The sequence below is a fragment of the Pristiophorus japonicus genome, chromosome 1 (genome assembly GCF_044704955.1).
Source record: "Pristiophorus japonicus isolate sPriJap1 chromosome 1, sPriJap1.hap1, whole genome shotgun sequence".
In the NCBI taxonomy this organism is placed as follows: Eukaryota; Metazoa; Chordata; class Chondrichthyes; family Pristiophoridae; genus Pristiophorus; species Pristiophorus japonicus.
In genome coordinates this window covers 221,716,467-221,736,342 of record NC_091977.1, presented here as the reverse complement: position 1 = coordinate 221,736,342, position 19,876 = coordinate 221,716,467, and the positions used below count along the sequence as shown (strand labels likewise).

The 19,876-nt window shown below is 43.3% G+C and overlaps 1 protein-coding gene across 1 annotated transcript in view; it reads right to left on the bottom strand.

Moving 5' to 3' along the window:
* Nucleotides 1-17,069, bottom strand: part of LOC139260670 (RNA exonuclease 1 homolog) — an 89,961-nt gene extending 72,892 nt beyond the window's left edge. Inside the window, exons 1-4 of the mRNA XM_070877030.1 lie at nucleotides 16,970-17,069; nucleotides 2,409-4,030; nucleotides 1,713-1,817; nucleotides 609-809 (exon numbers count right to left, since the gene is read on the bottom strand). Of these exons, the coding sequence (XP_070733131.1) occupies nucleotides 609-809; nucleotides 1,713-1,817; nucleotides 2,409-4,030; nucleotides 16,970-17,069 (2,028 nt within the window). The remainder of the gene's footprint in view (nucleotides 1-608; nucleotides 810-1,712; nucleotides 1,818-2,408; nucleotides 4,031-16,969) is intronic.
* Nucleotides 17,070-19,876: the final 2,807 nt, after the last annotated feature.

Below are 19,876 nucleotides of genomic sequence, written 5' to 3'. Positions count from 1 at the left end.
GCCAATTATATGCAACAAGCAGTCTTTATATGTCAATTTCTCTCTCCTTGTTTAGAAGCCCTCCACGAACGCTTGCCATATACTCACCAAGAAATAGAAAAATAAAAAACACACAAGGAAGGTAATTGTAACTCTGGGCTATATCAAATTAGCATATTATACACCCCACCCTATCTTACCTTCCAGTGAAGTCAAGGGAAAGATCGGGATATAATGGATAGCAAATTTGGTATCACCCGAAGTTAAAATTATCTCGAAGTAGTCTTAACACAACACATACAGCACTGGCATTCACAACAATACAATGGAGTAAATACCAACAAGGTGATTCTTTTGACCTAGATCACTGCAAACAACCAATGAGATCAAGATGTTTGGCAGAGTTGCACAACATCGCTGTAGTTAACGTCTACCCTAAAGGATCCCTTTAAAGACAAGAGTAACTGTCAGAGATAACTCGCAAAAACTACAACTTCCTCCCACATGCACTGACTCCTGTAGTTCTGCCCATGAAATGATGCAAAGATATTCAATATCAGAGCTATCTGACCTTCTAGTTGAATATAGAAATCAAAGCCCAGAATATTACCTGCTTTCGCAGCACTGACAGGCTGAAGTTTGAATCCTTGCACAATCAGCTTCTTCCGCTCAGGACAATCAGATACGATAGCTTTATAAACCTGAGCACTCTTCACATTTGCCATTAACTGCACGGCCTGTTGCTGGACCTGCCGGATCCGATTATGGCACCTCTGCTTTGGCATTGGTAGAGTGCGCGGAATAATTATCCGGTTACAACTGGATCGTCCCTTACAAAACAAGCCATTCAAAACAGACCTTCTAGTAAAGTTATCAGATATTTAAAATCACAATCACTATAAATAAAACAATCTCTAATTGAGATTATTCATCAATTGAATCAAGGGCTTGGTCCTATAATAGAACATGTTCAAGTTAGTCTTAAATTAATGCTCCAGAACTGTTTCAGTTACAGCTAGGGGGATGTTGTCCAACCCACTAGCTGAAAAGAACTATGTTGATATGTGTGTCAAGAATATCTCTTCATTAACGCTGAATTATGACCGACTTAACATGTTAAATAAAATAGCTTTCCAACTGGTCCAATGAAAGCTCATGTGTACCAATGTGTGTGTGTGCGTCCGTGTATGTTTTGGGCGGGCGGGGGGGGGGGGGGGGGGAGAAAGAGGAGGAGGAAGGAGAGAGGGAAAAAAGGGGAAGATGAAAAAACATGGAATGGGAAAGGACCATTTTGACCTCCTCGGCCGATTGCTTTCACAGACCTTTCATAGTCCACTGAAATCTACACAAAATCATCTACTGAGTTAACAATGATCTTTATTTCAATAATTAATTCTAATGGGATTTATCTAATCACATGATTGGCTAGCTTAGCTTGCAAACAGGGTATCTTTAAAAAGTGCACCACAGAGATTAATATTAAGAACTGTGTTGCAGACTTTCCATTGGTTCTATATAAGTTTCTAGTTTTCACATGCTGAAACATTGAAAAGTAATAGTCCAACTGCACTGAATATCTGAATTCTGAAGAAGGGTCATCGACCTGAAATGTTAACTCTGTTTCTCCCTCCACACATGCTGCCTGACCTGCTGAGTATTTCCAGCAATCTCTGTTTTTATTTCGGATTCCAGCTTCCACAATATTTTGCTTTTGAGTTGCACTGAATATCTACCTTATTAAATTTTGCAACATGGGCAATCCTCTTCTTTTGTCCCACGTTGCAACTTTCTGCATTCCCAGAATCTTGAATATTTTCATAGGTTTTTCCAACAGTATTCTAAATAAGATATATACAATGTATAACAGATACCGGAAATACTGGGTGTTCAACATCATATACTCTGCAATTTGAAACACTAAGGCATTGCCACAAACACATGACAGTAATGCATCTCAAAGGATTAAATTTCACTTATGCAATCTAAAATATTTTAATGCAGTAGTGTGCCTCAATCCTTCAAATCAGCTCAATAAACACTGTATGGGTTGATGCTCAGTTAGTGAAACTCTTATCTTAGTAGAAATGTTGTATCAATGTATGGAAGTAAATGCTGAAGTCATGTCATTATTGTTCTCAAAGCATAGGTTATCAATTGTTGTAGCAAAATTAAGCTACAGATAAAGTTCTACATGGTGATGCGAGCTTAGAATGGGCTTTCAATTTGGGAGTATTTGAAGATTTCTATCTATTGCTTTAGTCCAATTACACACAATATTCAAAACCAAAACATTACTGGCAAATAAGCTAGCAGAAATGCACTGGTTTGTGCCGCACTCATTGAAGTTGGATATCTTGTTAATTACATGCTCAATTAATTTAGCTTCCTGCCACCTCCCCCAAAATACATTGCAAAGATACAGCAAATACCTGCTCAGTGTCAGTCCCACTATCTTCAATTTCCTGCTTTGAGGACTCATTAAAAATCCTCAAGCACTCTTCCATTGGGTCTGATTCAGAAAAGTCCAAATCCTCTGTCGCTGTAGAGTTCAATTCTTCAGGAGATGATTCTTCATTATCGCTTGTAGTTTGGAGATCTTTTTCCCAGTTTTCATTGCCAAAATGGTCGGCTTGGTTCTGTATCATTGGTTCTTGTTGACTAGTGCTCAGCCCAGCTCCTACGTTACTGGTACATTTGCTCTTGTTTGCAGTCCCTTGTCTATCACACTTCATCGCAGCGGAGATCACCTGTTGATCAATTTTCAGTGATGCATTTCTGCTTTCAGACCCAGCCTGTGGCCCTTTATCATTTGACTTTTTCAATTTGTCCAAATGGATTAAACTTTGCTCTTTAGTTTTTTCACATTTATGCACATTCTTGTCCAACTTTGCAGAGACACAGTCTTTTCTATATTTCTGATTTGACAATTTAACTTTATTGGCAGTAACATGGGCAATAGAATTTTCCTTTTTAACAAGTTCTAGTTTCAGTGGTTCTTCTATACGTTTGACTTTGAAACCATGCTTGGGAAGATCATGGTGCCTGCCAGCCTTATTCATTGGAACATTTGTTAAGTTGGAAGATTTGCTACTCTCATTTAAGTCAGGTGTTTTTTTTCTTTGCAAAGCACCAGAGTTCAATTCAGTTTCGCTGCTACTATTTTCTGACATGAGGTCTTCAGCAACTGAATTGTCCACAGATTTTTCCACATCCAACACCGGATTGATGGAATCCCTTACATGCCTTACTTTACGAATTAAGCTGAGATTTGAAGTATTGGCATAATTTTCTTTTCTCTGTAATCTCCTGTGGACCCTAGGATTTTGAGGGGGCGGTGGTAACTCTGGCATATCGATGACCAGTTCACCATCAGAGCTCATCTCTGTTTCGAAGGGTTGAAAGCTCCTCGCTGTTTTGGATGCCAGAGGGCATTTCTTTTCAGGACTCTGCTCAATCACTCTTTTGAATTCTTGTTTCTCCTCCATATATTCCTTCTTGATACTTTGTTTCAAGTTGGAAGAGTAGTTTACCAATGGATCATACTCTAAATCAGTACTTGGCTTGCGCCGCTCAATCACATATTTATTCAAAACTGAGCAAGTATTTTTGATCTTGGAACTAACCATGGGAATGTACTGGAATGTATCCTCTTCGTTTACCTCATTTAAGACATTAAATGGATGCTTACTCAAAGAATGGCTAGATACCGGTGTTGGACTGTACACACTATCCAGGCGAGTATCTTGTGCCTCACACTCAAATACAAAGGTAGGGTTTGATTTTGTAGATGCCAAGTAGTTTACTGTGCTGGTACTAGAAGAGGCACAGCTATACTCGCTGTTTGTTGATAGAGTTACAGTATTGTGGTTTTCGCATTCCAAGAAAGACTTGCACATCAAAAGCCTGTGCTGTTGCTGTTCTACTTCAGTCTTGACTACCTCAATTGCTTTGCTGACCTTTTCTAACTCGAGTACTGTACACGCAGGCTTTTCCAAAGCATTAGGAGTCAGATCTGTTGGAACATCAGCTTCAGGTGACTTGTATACATGATCTGGAACAAAGTATTAAAACTTGAAAGATCAGCAATACTAAAATAAATCCTTTCTCCCCCCACCCCAAAAGGACACATGCAAAAGGCTAGGGGGAAAAAAAAATCAAGAAGCGGTTTACTGTAAAAAAATTTCTAACCAATTCTGATTTTTTTCCCTCTATTATCTAATGTTACCAAATAGCCAGCATATAAAAAGTGTTGTTATAAAAGAGGTGCATCATGTTTGTGGTGTATCTTTAACTAAAAGTAATGAACAAAGATACGTCACTCCTCTATTGCATTTGCCAAATAAAACCATTTTTATCAGACACTTACAATGAGGCGAGCCAATTATATTTCATCTTACAACATCTGACAACAATCAGTGGCCAAGGAACCATTGTAGACTTTCATTTAAACAAACAGGGGAGAATCCGCCATTTATGATGCTTCCAGCGCATGCCAAGATCGTATCATCAGGAAATCATAAATCTATTTCCATCCAGTAAATTCAATAGACAGAAAATTGCAGTCTCGAGATGCCCAATTTAAAAAAAATTATTCATTCCTGGGATGTGGTTGCAAGGCCAGCAATTATTGCCTATCCCTAATTGCACTTGAGAAGGTGGTGGGGAGCTGCCTTCTTGAACCATTGCAGTCCTTGTGGTGAAGGTACTCCCACAATGCTGTTAGGAAGTTCCAGGATTTTGACCGAGCAACGATGGAGGAACAGCAATATATTTCCAAATCAGGGTGGTGTGTAACTTGGAGGGGGAACTTGCAGGTAATAGTGCTCCCATGTGCCTACAGCCCTCGTCCTTCTAGGTGATAGAGGTCGTGTGTTTAGGCGGTGCTACTGAAGAAGCCTTGGCGAGTTGCTGCAGTGCATCTTATAGATGGTACACACTGCAGCAACAGTGCACCGGTGGTGGAGGGAGTCAATGTTTAAGGTGGTTGATGGGGTACCAATCGATCACTTCCTATTATGTGCTCTGGGCATGCAGAAAATCTACACGATTGTCTAATTTGAATGGATCAGATGTGGCATTCTATACTCAGCAACATGTGCAAGAATCTTCCCGGAATCCAAAATACAATTGAAAACAATAAAAGAAAAACATTGAGAAATTCAAATTTGCTTTCCGTCAAAATTCTGAACAAGAGATTATACAATATAAAGGGATACATATTGACCAAGACACCAGAAAAAAAGACAGCACCTCCGGCAGTGCAGCACTCCCTCAGTATTGCCCCTCCGACATTGCGGCGCTCTCTCAGTACTGCCCCTCCGACAGTACGGCGCTCACTCAGTACTGCCCCTCCGACAGTGCTGAGCTCCCTCAGTACTGCCCCTCCGACAGTGCGGAGCTCCCTCAGTACTGCCCCTCCGACAGTGCGGAGCTCCCTCAGTACTGCCCCTCCGACAGTGCGGAGCTCCCTCATTACTGCCCCTCCGACAGTGCGGAGCTCCCTCAGTACTGCCCCTCCGACAGTGCGGAGCTCCCTCAGTACTGCCCCTCCGACAGTGCGGAGCTCCCTCAGTACTGCCCCTCCGACAGTGCGGAGCTCCCTCAGTACTGCCCCTCCGACAGTGCGGAGCTCCCTCAGTACTGCCCCTCCGACAGTGCGGAGCTCCCTCAGTACTGCCCCTCCGACAGTGCGGAGCTCCCTCAGTACTGCCCCTCCGACAGTGCGGAGCTCCCTCAGTACTGCCCCTCCGACAGTGCGGAGCTCCCTCAGTACTGCCCCTCCGACAGTACTGCCCCTCCGACAGTGCGGAGCTCCCTCAGTACTGCCCCTCCGACAGTACAGAGCTCCCTCAGTACTGCCCTGGGAGTGTCAGCCTGGATTATATGCTCAAGTCACTGGACTGAGACTTGAGCCCACAACCTTCTGCCTCAGAGGCAAGAGTGCTGCTACCCACTGAGCCAAGGCAGAGTATTGCAATAATCAAGTATGAATGTAATGAAGGCATGCATAAGAATTTTGGCAGGAAATAGGCTGAGGTAGGACATTGCTAGAGGTGGAGGAAGGTTGCTTTTGTGCTGGAGAGAATATGGGGTTAGAAATTTAGAAAAATGAGAGAGGATCTCATAGAAACATACAATTCTGACAGGATTGGACAGGTTAGAGGCAGGAAGAATGTTCCTGATACTGGGGAAGTCCAGAACCAGGGGTCACAGTCGAAGGATAAGGGGTAAGCAATTTAGGACCAAGATGAGGAGAAACTTCTTCACTCAGTTGGTAACCTGTGGAATTCCCTACCGCAGAGTGTTGTTGAGGCCAGTTCATTACATATATTGAAGAGGGAGTTATATATGGCCCTTACAGCTAAAGGGATCAAGGGGTATGGAAAGAAAGCAGGAAAGGGGTACTGAGGTGAATGATCAGCCAGGATCTTATTGAATGGTGGTGCAAACTCAAAGGGCCGAATGGCCTGCTTCTGCACCTATTTTCTATGTTTCTATGTAAAATAGAATTCTGAGGCTGCAAGTTGCTCGTTTGAACTCGATGCAGTGCCGAAGTTACCTCCTACTAGATTCAATTAATCCTTATTTTAATTTGTCCATTTTATTCCAAATCAAAGTATTTAATGTAAACTAGAATAACTGAAGGCTTCTTACATTGCAAAATATTTGCATTAAACCTTGATCTTGAAAACCTAAGCATAAAGGTACAAGTAAACACTTTTTAGAAGTCAGGGTACACCAACATCATTGGGCTTACAACAGGTAGAGTAATATTTCAATACATCACCCTTAATCAGGATCATGTAAAAGGTTCAATAGCATTTAAAATCTTGAGACAGTTATAAACATCAACTAAAAAAGTTGCTTAATAAAATAGACCACACCCCCCAGGTTTCCCATGGCCTATCAGGCAATTAAGGGGGAAGAGGCACATTCTTATTATGACATAATTTTTGTCAACTGTTTGATAAAGAGGAGGTTTAATTATAATATGTTTCAGGACAGTAAAAGAAAAAAAGAACTTGCATTTATATAGCATCCTTCACAACCTCAGGACATCACTGGGTGCTTTACAGCCAATGAAATACTTTTGAAGTGTGGTCACTATTGTAATGTAAGCAATGCAGCAGCCAAGTTGCATACAGCAAGCTCTCACAAACAGCAATGGGATAATGACCAGATAATCTGTTTCAGTGATGTTGGTTGAGGGATAAATAGTGGCCAGGACACCAGAGATTGCTCTTTGAAATTGTACCATAGGATCTTTTACATCCACCAGAGGGGTACTAGCTTGGCCCTCATTTTAGCATCTCACTCAAAAGACATCACCTCCAACAGTGCTGCAAATGTCAGCATAGATTTTTGTGCTCAAGTCTCTGGAGTGGGACTACGAACCCACAACCTTCTGACTCAGGAGAGAGAGAGAGAGAGAGAGAGAGAGTACTCCCAACTGAGCCACAGCTGACACTATAGTTAGGTGAGCTCAGGGAGAGAGAGAGAGAGAGAGCAGTGCAGTAATCTTGGTGTCAAAGAAAAGAGGGTAAATCTCACTATCTACTGATGCCCTACTAGAAAGTGTGTACAATGGAAATGTAGGATTAGGCCAAAATGCTCCCATGATCATTATTTAGGGTTTGCAACCAGGAACATCTTGGGCAGGGTACCAGAGACATATAGGGAGCCATTAATCCCTAGTTGGGAGGGGCAGGGAGACAAAGGTCGAAGTCAATTTGTGCAGAATTTCCCAAACTTATGCGACCACTTAAGGAAACGCAGATTTAATTTAAATTGCCAATTGATCGTCCTTCTCCTCCCAAACAGACGGAACGAAATTAGATAAAAGTGAACTTGTGCACGCTCTTCACAAATGTCCATCAATGTCAAACCCCGTCTCTGCCATTTGGCCCGTCTGCTCGCCCCTTGCCTTACCCCGCGGTCCTGGGGCCGTCTCGGCCGGTTTCCCGTCATGTTTAAAGTGACAATAAACCCGCGGGCAGGAGCCACGGCTGGCGATGGGACAGATGACCGAGCGGAAACAGCCAGTGGCCCTCAGCATCTTTTGATTGCCCCACCCTCCCTGGACTGTGCGGGTGATCCCCGGCCACCCCGATACTTGTAGCGGGCTCATTACCCGCGGGCCGCCCGCTCCAATCGCTGCACCGCTAGCCACAATGAGCGTAAATACAATAGCCAATATCCTGTTTTGGTCTAATCATCCGAACAGAGGCAACATTTACACGCGTCCCTCTTTTTTAAAGTGGCACAGCTAATAAAGCAATTCAATATAAATTATACTTTTCAACCAAAGGAAACTTAAATAAAAACGAAATTGAAAAGCTTTGATAGAGTAAATAATGACACACTGTTTCCACTAGCAGGAGAGTCGGCAACCAGCGGACACAGATTTAAGGTAATTGGCAAAAGAGGGAAGATGAGGAGAATTTCTATTACGCAGTGATCTGGAATGCAATGCCTGAAAGGGTGGAAGCAGATTCAAAAGTAACTTTCAAAAGTGAATTGGATAAATTAGCCAATAGGGCTATGGACAATCCTGTAATTTTTTTTTGGGGGGGTGGTAGGAACCGTGCAGCCCATACAAAAGTCCACATAGGCGTGTTCTTTTCAATTTAAAAGCCAGCTCACTGGGTGCACAGAACTCCTGGAGTGCTACCCAGCCACTGGCCGTGCAACTTAAAGGGAACATTGGCTGTGGGTAAAGAGCAGTGGAGTGGGACTCATTGGATAGCTGTTTCAGAGAGCCACTACAGGCACGATGGTCTGAATGGCCTCCTGCATTGTATGATTCTATGAAATTGTGTCTATTAGACATGCTATCCCTCGCAGTGACCGCCCCCCATGAATGCAAACACCCTGTAATTCATTTTTTTAAATATTCCTTCCTGGAATGTGGGCATCGCTGTCAAGGCCGTCGTTTATTACCCACCCATAATTGCCCTTGGGAAGGTGGTGATGGGCCTTCTTCTTGAACCGCTGCAGTCCATGTGGTGAAGATACTCCCACAGTGCTGTTAGGAAGGGAGTTCCAGGATTTTGACCCAGTGACGATCAAAGAACAGCGATACATTTCCAAGTCAGGATGGTGTGTGATTTGGAGGTGTTGGTGCTCCCATGCACCTGCTGCCCTTGTCCTTCTAGTTGGTAGAGGTTGTGGGTTTGGGAGGTGGTGTCGAAGAAGCCTTGGCAAGTTGCTGCAGAGCATCTTGTAGAGGTAAACACTGCAGCCACATTGGTGATGGAGGGAGTAAAATGTTTGAGGTGGTGGATGGAGTGCCAATCAAATGGACTGCTTGGCCTGGATTGTGTTGAGCTTCTTGAATGTTTTTGGAGCTGCACTCATCCAGGCAAGTGGAGAATATTCCATCACACTCCTGACTTGTGCCTTGTGGAAAGGCTTTGGGGAGTCAGGAGGTGAGACGCTCGCCTCAGAATACCCAGCCTCTGAACCGCTCTTGTAGCCACAGTATTTATGTGGTCGGTCCAGTTAAATTTCTGATCAATGGTAACCCCCAGGATGTCGATGGTGGGGGTTACGGTGATGGTAATCCCATTGAATGTCAAGGGGAGGTGGCTAGACTCTCTTGTTGGAGATGGTCATTGCCTGCCATTTGTTTAAGGATGAGGATTGATTTTGTTAAAGGGAAAGCACTCTCTGCAACCTGAATTTTGTTTGTACAATTGTTCTGGCACCTTAAAGGGCTATCACATGTAGAAATGGCAACTCATCTCTTACTTCTGAACCATTCGCTGTATTATTAATATGCAAGTCAATCATCTGTAGCATTGCAAATGGTAATTGAAGAGCTGATTAGCCAAAAAAGAGGGAGGGGAAATGGGTCTAGGGTTATGGGGACTGTTGTTAGGGTGTGTGAAGAAAAATATGAGACTGGGGCTAGGAAATTTGACAGTGAGGGATAGTGGGAGCGGATCAGGCAAATTTGAGAGTAGTAGAAATGGTTTCCAGAATTGAGAAGTTATGGAAGTTCAGAAGGAGGGGCTGTAGTAAAGTGGAGGCAATTGAGAGGTTTACTGAGTAAAAGCTAATTGTAAAATGGGAATGTGGGCCACCACATTCCAAGCAATACTAGTTCGGCTCATAGGATGCTTTGGGATAGGGGTTTCTAATGTTTCCAATGTTCAGCATTAGCTAATATTATGTGACATCAGAATCTGTTTTTCCCTCTTAAAAATATTGACCCATAATTTCCTGTCAAAATTACGGTGAGGCTAATGGTGCTTGCTGTTATTTATGCCCAAATGGTGCTGCAACTTCAGGCGAGGGCAGATACGGGGTTAAACTCAAATATCCAAAAGTTGGTGCCGAAATTTAAAAAGTAACATTTTAAACGTTTTAACTTTCCTTTCTGTCTTTTTTTCTCTCTCTCTTAATCCAATCTTTCTTTCTCTCTTTTTATTTCTCTTTCTGTGCTTGATTTGATGTTGAATTTACCCACTCTAATTTACACTTCCTGCTCAGCCCTTGCACTGTTACTTTTACAACCTTCAACCTGATTGGTTAAGGCAATGCCATGTTGCTTGACCTGTTCACTCAAGTCCCAGATGCCAGGTTTCCCTCACTACACTGTTATCAACACACACTTTCAGCAATTTACCATGCAAAAAATTAAGAAACCTAAACGTGCAAGGGCAAGTCTAACTAATGGCAGCTGCAGCAAACCCTGGCCCATTTAGGACTGAGATGAGGAGAAATTTTTTCACTCAGAGGGTTGTGAATCTGTGGATGCTCAGTTGTTGAGTAAATTCAAGATTGAGATTGATAGAATTTTGAACATTAAGGGAATCAAGGGATATGGGAATAGGGCGGGAAAATGGAGTTGAGGTAGAAGATGAGCCATGATCTGATTGAATGGCGGAGCAGACTTGAGGGGCTGTATGGCCTACTCCTGCTCCTATTTCATATGTTCTTATTAGTTTGAATCTGCCTGTAGCTTCATGCTCTGGCCACTGGGCAACACTGTGGAGTTGTCGCTGAATTGCCATCATGGTTCCTACTGTTACTGGTAAGTTCTTTAGTTCTGAAGTTTTAATTTCATGTTCAACTTTATAAAACTACTTAACTTTTGTTACTTTCCCCAAATGTATAACAACACTGAAATTCATTCCTGTTGTTTCTCTGTGGGCTCTCCTGGTTCTGCTGCTTTCTTTCCTCATATTCCTGGAGCCAAATATTCCCTGCCTCACCATCTCCTGTCTCACCATAGAAGTTTGGGTCTTGGTAGGTATCTGCACCTATCTTTGGCTGCTCAGTGACTACAGGAAGAAGGACTACAGGAAGAAGCACTTTCAGCAAGACACCTGTCTGAAATCACTAAGGAGAGAGAGGCGTCTGTATTATATATAGAGCTGGTGAGAAGCCCAAACAAAAAAATTAAGCTATTATTTATATTGAAGCTACGCAGTGTCAGTTCCAGCCAGGCGCTATTCCATTTATAGTATCTGACTGGAACTCTGCATATTCAGCCGAGGAGATCAAGATCTGTGTGTGAGTAGTTACACGCATGGGCTGAGCTCCTTGCCCAGTAGTTAAATTTTTAATATTTCGAGAGTGGGGCAGCAGTGCTGGCACAATCTTAAACCTCGCCGAGCAATTTTTAACTCCATTGTGGTGTCATCACAGGTTTTTGTTTTATGCAGTGTCAAACTCAAACAGTGGGAGACTATACCATCCGGGCTTCTCTCCCGAGTCACGTCGAATTCTCAACTCTGGACTCTCGAGCACTAAATGTAGGCCAACACTCTCAGTGCCAGTACTGAGCGAACGCTGCACTGTCCGAGGTGCCATCTTTGGGATGAGACGTTAAACCGAGACCCTGTCTGTTCTCCCAGGTGGATGTAAAAGATCCCATGGCACTATTTCAAAGAAGAGCAGGGCAGTTCTCCTTAGTGTCCTGGACCAATATTTATCCCTCAACCAACATTACTAAAAACAGATTATTTGGTCATTATCAGAGTGCTGTTTGTGGGACCTTGCTGTGCGCAAATTGGCTGCCACATTTCCTACATTATAACAGTGACTACATTTCAAAAATATTTCATTGGCTGTAAAGGATGTCCTGAGATCGTGGAAAACGCTCATCATAATAGGCAGTCCCTCAAAATCGAAAAAGACTTGCTTCCATTCCAAAAGTGAGTTCTCAGGTGACTGAACATTCCAATATGGGAATTACAGTCTCTGTCGCAGGTGGGACAGACAGTCGTTGGAGGAAAGGGTAGACGGGGAATCTGGTTTGCCGCACGCTCCTTCCGCTGCCTGCGCTTGTTTTCTGCATGCTCTCGGTGACGAGACTCGAGGTGCTCAGCGCCCTCCCAAATGCTCTTCCATTTAGGGCGGTCTTTGGCCAGGGACTCCCAGGTGTCAGTGGGCACGTTGCACTTTATCAAGGAGGCTTTGAGGGTGTCCTTGAAACGTTTCCTCTGCCCACCTGGGGCTCGCTTGCCATGTAGGAGTTCCGAGTAGAGCGCTTGCTTTGGGAGTCTTATGTCCGGCATGCAGACAATGTGGCCCGCCCAACAGAGCTGGTCGAGTGTGGTCAGTGCTTCGATGCTGGGGATGTTGGCCTGATCAAGAACACTGATGATGGTGCGTCTGTCCTCCAAGGGGATTTGCAGGATCTTGTTGAGGCATTGTTGGTGGTATTTCTCCAGTGATTTGAGGTGTCTACTGTATATGGTCCACGTCTCTGAGCCATATAGGAGGGCGGGTATCACCACAGCCCTGTAGACCATAAGCTTGTTGCCAGATTTGAGGGCCTGATCTCCGAACACTTTCTTCCTCAGGTAGCCGAAGGCTGCGCTGGCGCACTGGAGGAAGTGTTGGACCTCATCGTCGATGTCTGCCTTTGCTGATAGTAGACTCCCAAGGTATGGAAAGTGGGCCGCGCTGTGGATCTTGATGACTGGGTGGTAGTGCTGTGAGGCGGGGTCAGATTGGTGGAGGACCCTTGTCTTACAGATGTTTAGTGTAAGGCGCATGCTTTCGTATGCCTCAGTTAAGATGTTGACGATGACTTGGAGTTCAGCCTCTGAATGTGCGCAGACGCAAGCGTCGTCCGCGTACTGTAGTTCGACGACAAAGAATGGGGCGGTCTTGGATCTGGCCTGGTGGCGACGGAGGTTGAACAGGTTCCCACTGGTTCTATAGTTTAGTTTCACTCCAGCAGGGAGCTTGTTGAATGTGAGGTGGAGCATTGCAGCGAGGAAGATCGAGAAGAGGGTTAGCGCGATGACGCAGCCTTACTATATAAATGTAAGCCTTCTTTCTTTCTTTATAACATAACTTTAGTGCTGATGCAATGCTACAGTCACAGTGTAAGCAAGTAGTCTTAAAGTTATCATTCTTGTGAGCCTCTGTGCGACCATTCACATTAGAATGATTGGAAAGAGCTGACTATGTTGTCATCATTAATAATCACACTGAGTAGCATTTTGTTCTACACTTGAGCACCTTGCATTGCTCCCTGGCCCAACTTCATAATGATGTCTGCAAGCAATCAAAGTGGTTGTTGCTATGACAATAGGGTCAATACTGCATACTACAGCACAGTAGAAACATGATAATATCTTTTCCTTTTTCTGTCACTCACATTCTCTCTCTTTCTGTGCCTTTTCAGGGGTTTTTTCCCCTACTTTAGTGTCTTTTCCATTTTCCTCTTTACTTTATCTTTCCTTTTTATCCCCCTTTTGGTCATCCAAGAAATGGTTGACTGCTGATGGGCATATGCACAACCACATTTTCTCATTCTTTCTGTTGCTGGAGAGCAAGAGAAAATAGAAAACGCTGTGAGAGAACTCGAGGGCCTATTCAGGCTTTCACCGCCACTGTGAGTTGCTGCCGTGGACATGTCAATTATCAGTGTTTTGAGCTGATGGTTAGCGTTGAGGGCTGGGTCGGCATTTCTGGCTGGACCTTCCCCCCCTGTTCCCCACTCCTCCCCAGATCATTAGGACAAGGGGCGAGAAAAAGTGGTGCCCAAATTTGCAGATGATATTAAAATAGGCTTCTGATGCACCAGATCAGATCCCGCTGTCCACACAGCAATAATGACAGGGATTGTGGGTCTGCATACTCTTGGCCAGATCACTGGGCAATAACAAAAATAACTCGCATTTATATAGCGCCTTTAATGTACCAAAACGTCACAAGTGCGTTATCGATCAAAATTTGACACCGAGCCACAGAAGGATATATCAGGACAGATGATCAGAAGCTTGGTCAAAGAGGTCGGTTTTCAGGAGCATCTTAAAGAAGGAGAGAGTAGAGAGGCAGAGAAGTTTAAGGAGGGAATTCCAGAGCTTAGGGCATGGCAGCTGAAGGCACGGGTGCCATTGGTGGAGCGATTAAAATCAGGGATGTGCAAGAGTCCAGAATTAGAGGAGCGCAGAGATCGAGAGGCTTGCAGGGTTGGAGGGAGTTACAGAGGTAAGGAGGACTTCCTACCTTTTAGCACAGTGAGCATGCCTATACTCACAGTCAAGACTCACATAGTAACAATGGCCACTTGCGTGACTGGCACCTGTGCAACTTTACCCAGCAAGGAGCAGAAGGAGAGAGAGAAAAAGCTTACCCAAAATGTTTGAGAGATTTGTGTGCAACATATTTATTTTTTAATCAGAATTTTGATTAAAGATCACAACAATGGCCCTGAAATTCCGGTCGGAGGCTTCTTTCGAATGAATACCTCTGACCGGAGAATTTTTACAAATTTACCTGGTGGTCCCGGAGGAGCCTGGGATTCCGGTGGGGAGGCCTTCTCTTCCCGTGCTGCGGAGCGCACTCCCATCCTCCAGGTTCCAATGTAGACGATGCAGTGTGACTGCACGACCAATCAGGTAAAGTATTCTCATTAATAGCAATGAGAACTCCGTATCTATGAGTTCTCATTGCTATTAATGAGGGGGAAAAAAACAAACACACTAACACCATAATTTAAAAAAACACACCTCACATAATAAAATTAATTTGAAATTAAAGTTAATAAATGTCTTAGAAAAAAAATTATTTTTCCAATTTTTTTTTAAAGTTTTGTAATTAGGGTTAAAATAAACTTACCTTAGTGGGCAGGATTTTTAACATTAAAATGTGTTTTTTTAATTTATTTTTAAATGTTTTTGTATGTTTTAAAACTCTTACGCTGGTAAAAGTAGGCATGCACCTGCTTTTACCAGGCGCAAGAGTTTTCAGGACATTCACTGGGCAAGAGATGGGTTCTTGCCCATGCGAATATCCAGGCTGTGGGGATACGGAGGATCTGTCAAACCAGAAGTTGACAGATCGGAAAAGCTGGTTTTTGGCGCATGTGTATTGCGCGCCGAAAACCAGCTTTTGCGAAGCCTTCCCGGGTCTGTACGCACTCCGTATGGACCCGGGGAGTACGAGATTTCTGCCCCAATGCTTAGTTCAACTTAATTAAAATAAGTTTTGATACATTTTATTACACATTCCTTGGAATCACCTTTGTTTTCTTAGAGGTGGTAATACAATGCAAAGTTTGTCAACTACAATATCCATTTTCATAATCATTTTAAGTCTACAATAAAAGAACTTGCATTTATATAGTGCCTTTTACAACCTCTGGGTGTCCCAAAGCGCTTTACAGCCAATGAAGTACTTTTAAAGTGTAGTCACTGTTGTAATTTGGAAACGTGGCAGCAAGATCCCACAAACAGCAATGTGATAATGACAGGATAAAGCTGTTTTTAGTGATGTTGGTTGAGGGATAAATATTGGCCAAGGCACTGGGGAGAACTCCCTTGTCAAACAACTGCAGTGATCATATTTCTATACACAAACTTTTTTCCCCTTAGATCAAGCAGATGTCTTTATTTTTAGAAGCAGGATGCTATGCCTTGACTGGGAGGGTGAGATAAATAAACCCTGGGTAGAAACTCCTCTCGGGCGGTGGTGCCATACGGGTGGTATTGGATCAGCCACCCGTTAAACACAGCGCCTGATACTTCATTCCATTGACTGCAAGAGACTGAAGCTCAGGCACTGCGTATAATGGCTGGCCGATCCGATACCGCCCGTTTTGTGCGACCGCCCGAGACAAATTTCTACACACCCATTTTCCTCCCCCATATCTTTGACAGATTCTTTCAATAATAGCCCACTTTGGAGCACCCATGGCTGGTTTCCAGGAGAGAGGGTGTGGTAATAATGGTAAAAATGCCCATATAATACAGAGAAGAATAACAATTGTTAGAAATTATGCTGAATGATACTGATATACAATAAATGGTATTGATAATATAACAAAACCCATTGTCAAATAACCAATTCTCAACGTTGGCAGGATCCCTTTCCAAGAGATTATTGTGTCGGATCATCTAAATTACTACAACTATCAATTATATAGCACCGTTAACATAGAAAGATGTCTCAAGGTGCTTCACAGAGGCACAATCAGACAAAAATAAATGCTGAGCCAAAGAAGGAGATATTAGGACAGGCGACCAAAAGCTTAATCGAAGAGCTGGGTTTCTAAAGAGGGTCTTAAAGTAGGAGAGGGAGATGAAGAGGTGGAGAGGTTTGGGAAGGGGATTATAGAGCATGGGGCCTAGGTGGCTGAAAGCACAGGTGTCAATCATGGGGTGAAGGGAGGAAGGGATGCAGAAAAAGCCAGAGTCAGAGGATTCTGGAGAAGGATTGTAGGGCCGCTGGAGGTAATTAGAGGTAAAAATCCCAAGAGATTTGCCTAGTCCCACAGAAAAAAATGTATAACCAGTATATCGTACCAATCCAGAACGTTGTACGCTATTTATATCACATACCATTCGAAGAAATGGCGCCCATTGATCTCATTGAATGGTGGAACAGGCTCGAGGGGTTGAATGGCCTACTCCTATATTCCTATGTTCCAGGTTCAAAATAAGTTAACAATTTGCCAAGGGGCAGTAGGTCGTGATTCAAAACAGGAGTCCATGCGGTGTAGCTATTCTCTTCCTTGACGTACTAGGATTTGGTAAAGCAGTCTCCAGCTCACTACTGTTAGGGGTTCGGTGCAGAGAGTTCCAAAGCCATGTCTTTTCGTGACGCGAGTGCACATACTTCATAAATACGGAAGGAGGCAAAGGCAGCTGCCACCATGCAGGATGCTCCCACTATGTACCACCAGCTGAATGCTGCTAAAGAAGCTCCTTTCAAAATACAGTAAAGTCCAAAGACAACCAGGAGAATCAGTGAGAATATCTGCACACAGACAGGGGGGTTCGAGGCTTTCTCAGTCATGTTGTCAGCAAACAATAAAATATAACCAACAGTTAGACTCTGGAACTATTAGTAATTGGTAATCATAATTTCTAGAAACTTCTCACTGAACAAAAAAAACTATTGAAGGCAAATAGCAAATGAGATGCTCTGTTAATGGAGAAAAAATGTGCGATACTGTATATATACTGCTGCACTGTTATACGAATAATTCTATTTAGGCTAATGGAATAGGATTACAAGTCTTATCCTTTCTTAATCTTGGTATCAACCTCTACTCAGCTCAGGTTTCAGATTAAGGCTTCAGATCAGCAGTCTGTTTAAACTATCACCTGCTCTGTTACATCGATCATTTCATTAACTTGAAAAGTTGAGATATTTTTTTCAACCCTGAATAACAACACTTACAGCATTGCTAAAGATGTAAACGACGTATTATATTACTAATGTTTTCGTCTATCTGACCCAGAAAGGATTACACACTTTGTATGTCTAAATCTTATTTAACCACCAGATGTCTGCTTTGCTCCATTAGTTGATTAGTGGCATTAAAGGGTCACAATATTGTGTTAATCGTGAGATAATCAGCTGTCTAAGAATGCCATAGTATGAATGAGTATAAAATAACAACCCTATCATATAACTAAATGTGAAAATAAAATCTATATTTGTTATATCTGTTGTTCAAGGAATAATTGCAAGTGTTGCAAATTGAAAATGTGTATTGGTTAACACAATGACTCTTAATGAGCTTCAGATTGAATTATTTATTTAATGCATTTTCATTATCTTAGAAGATTTTCTGGCTTATAGGATCGGATAAGGCAATCTACGGTCACCTGTAGAGCACTATCGACACTGGATGCCTACTCCATGTATCCGCAGTGCTCTAGATGCTCAGTCCATATGAAATGCAGTTGCCTGGGAAACCTCTTCCCCCAAGTTGGGTCTTAGCTGTTAAAGATGTCAAGCTTCTGCGTTATATTGCTCTCCTGAGAAAAAGGAAGTTAGTGGAACCTATTGGAGCCATACTAGAACTTCTTAAAGCTCTGCACTGCATCTTGTCTCTGTACCTGTTTTTCCAGGGAACGGTTTTCGTTTACTTGTTTGAGATGGGCTATGAGTATCTCAATAGGCATCCCTCTGGTATGTTGGCCTTTATTGCAAGGGCTTGGAGTACAAGAGTACAGGGCTTTGGTGAGACCAAAGCTGAAGTACTGTGCACAGTTTTGGTCTCCTTTTCTGAGGAAGCAGATATTCGCCTTATAGGGGGAAAAACAGAGGTTCACTAGATTGATCCCTGGGATGAGAGGACTATCCTATGAGGAAAGATTGAGCCTATAATCTCTGGAATTTAGAAGAATGAGAGGTGATCTCATTCAAACATATAAGATTCTGAGAGGGCTTGATAGGGTAGATGCTGAGAGGTTGTTTCCCCTGGCTGGAGAGTCTAGAACTAGGAGACCTAAGAGGTCGGCCATTTATGACGGAGATGATGAGAAACTTCTTCACTCAGAGGGTTGTAAGTTTTTGGAATTCTCTACCCCAGAGGTCTGTGGATGCTCAGTTGGTGAGTATATTCAAGACCATGATCAATAGATTTTTGCAGACTGAGGGCGGAATTATCGTTACCTTGGCAGGTCCGGTGCGGGCAGTGGCTATGCTTATGGAGGGAGTCAGAGCACGCAGGGAGGTCCTTTTCCATTCCTTTGGGCAGAAGGGACCTTCCTAGGAGACCAAGACAGCCTAGTTGCAGATTGCAGAGAAGGTCACAAGCAGGGATGTGGTCAGAAGGACATGGCTGCAGTGGCACAAATGTTTCAATGATCTCATTAGATCAGGAAACATTAGTACAAGGCCACACTCAAGCTCATCCTGCTGTGCCTCTCATCACATCCCCATCACTGCCTTCCCTACCCTACTCCTGCACATCCTTACTCACACCAACATTTCTTGCACCATCCCTCTCTCTCTATCTACATCATCACTTCCCCATCTCCCGAGCCATCCTTCATACTCGCCCTCATGCTAGTTCAATCATACCGACTAACAACACACAAGCGTAGCCATTGGGTGTTTCATCCAATGTTTATGTAAAGTTTCTGCTAATGTGCTGTCAAACATAAAAATCTTTATTTTCAACACTTTCCGGTCTTGGACACATTTGTGTACACCTTTGGAAGTGGCTTAGTGAGTTGCCGTGAATGATGAGACATAACGGTACGCCCCGCAATAGTGATGAGTGTGAGAGGAATGGTTTGGGCATTGTAGGGATGCTTTGTGGTGTTGGTGTGGGGTAGTGCCAACCTGGTACATCATGTGGTAGTCATATGGGTGTACAGCATAAAGTTAACTAAATCTGGCCATGATGAGGCCATCCCTGACCTCCTGGGCAGTAATATGCCTGGTGCTGATGCCCTCTGTCCTGTGCAGTGAAGGTTGGTGTTGTTTTTTGTGCTGCTGGTGTGCCTGGTGCTGCTTGTGTTGGGGCTCATCGTGGTCGGATTCTGACGATCAAGGTGAGACACTGTAAACAGCACCCATGTTGATGGAATAGATGGCAGGTGAAGTACAGATGAGAGAAGCATTCTGTCAATGATGAGAGAGTTCTTCAATGAAGTAAGACTGGATGGAGACTTTGCTGGAAACACTT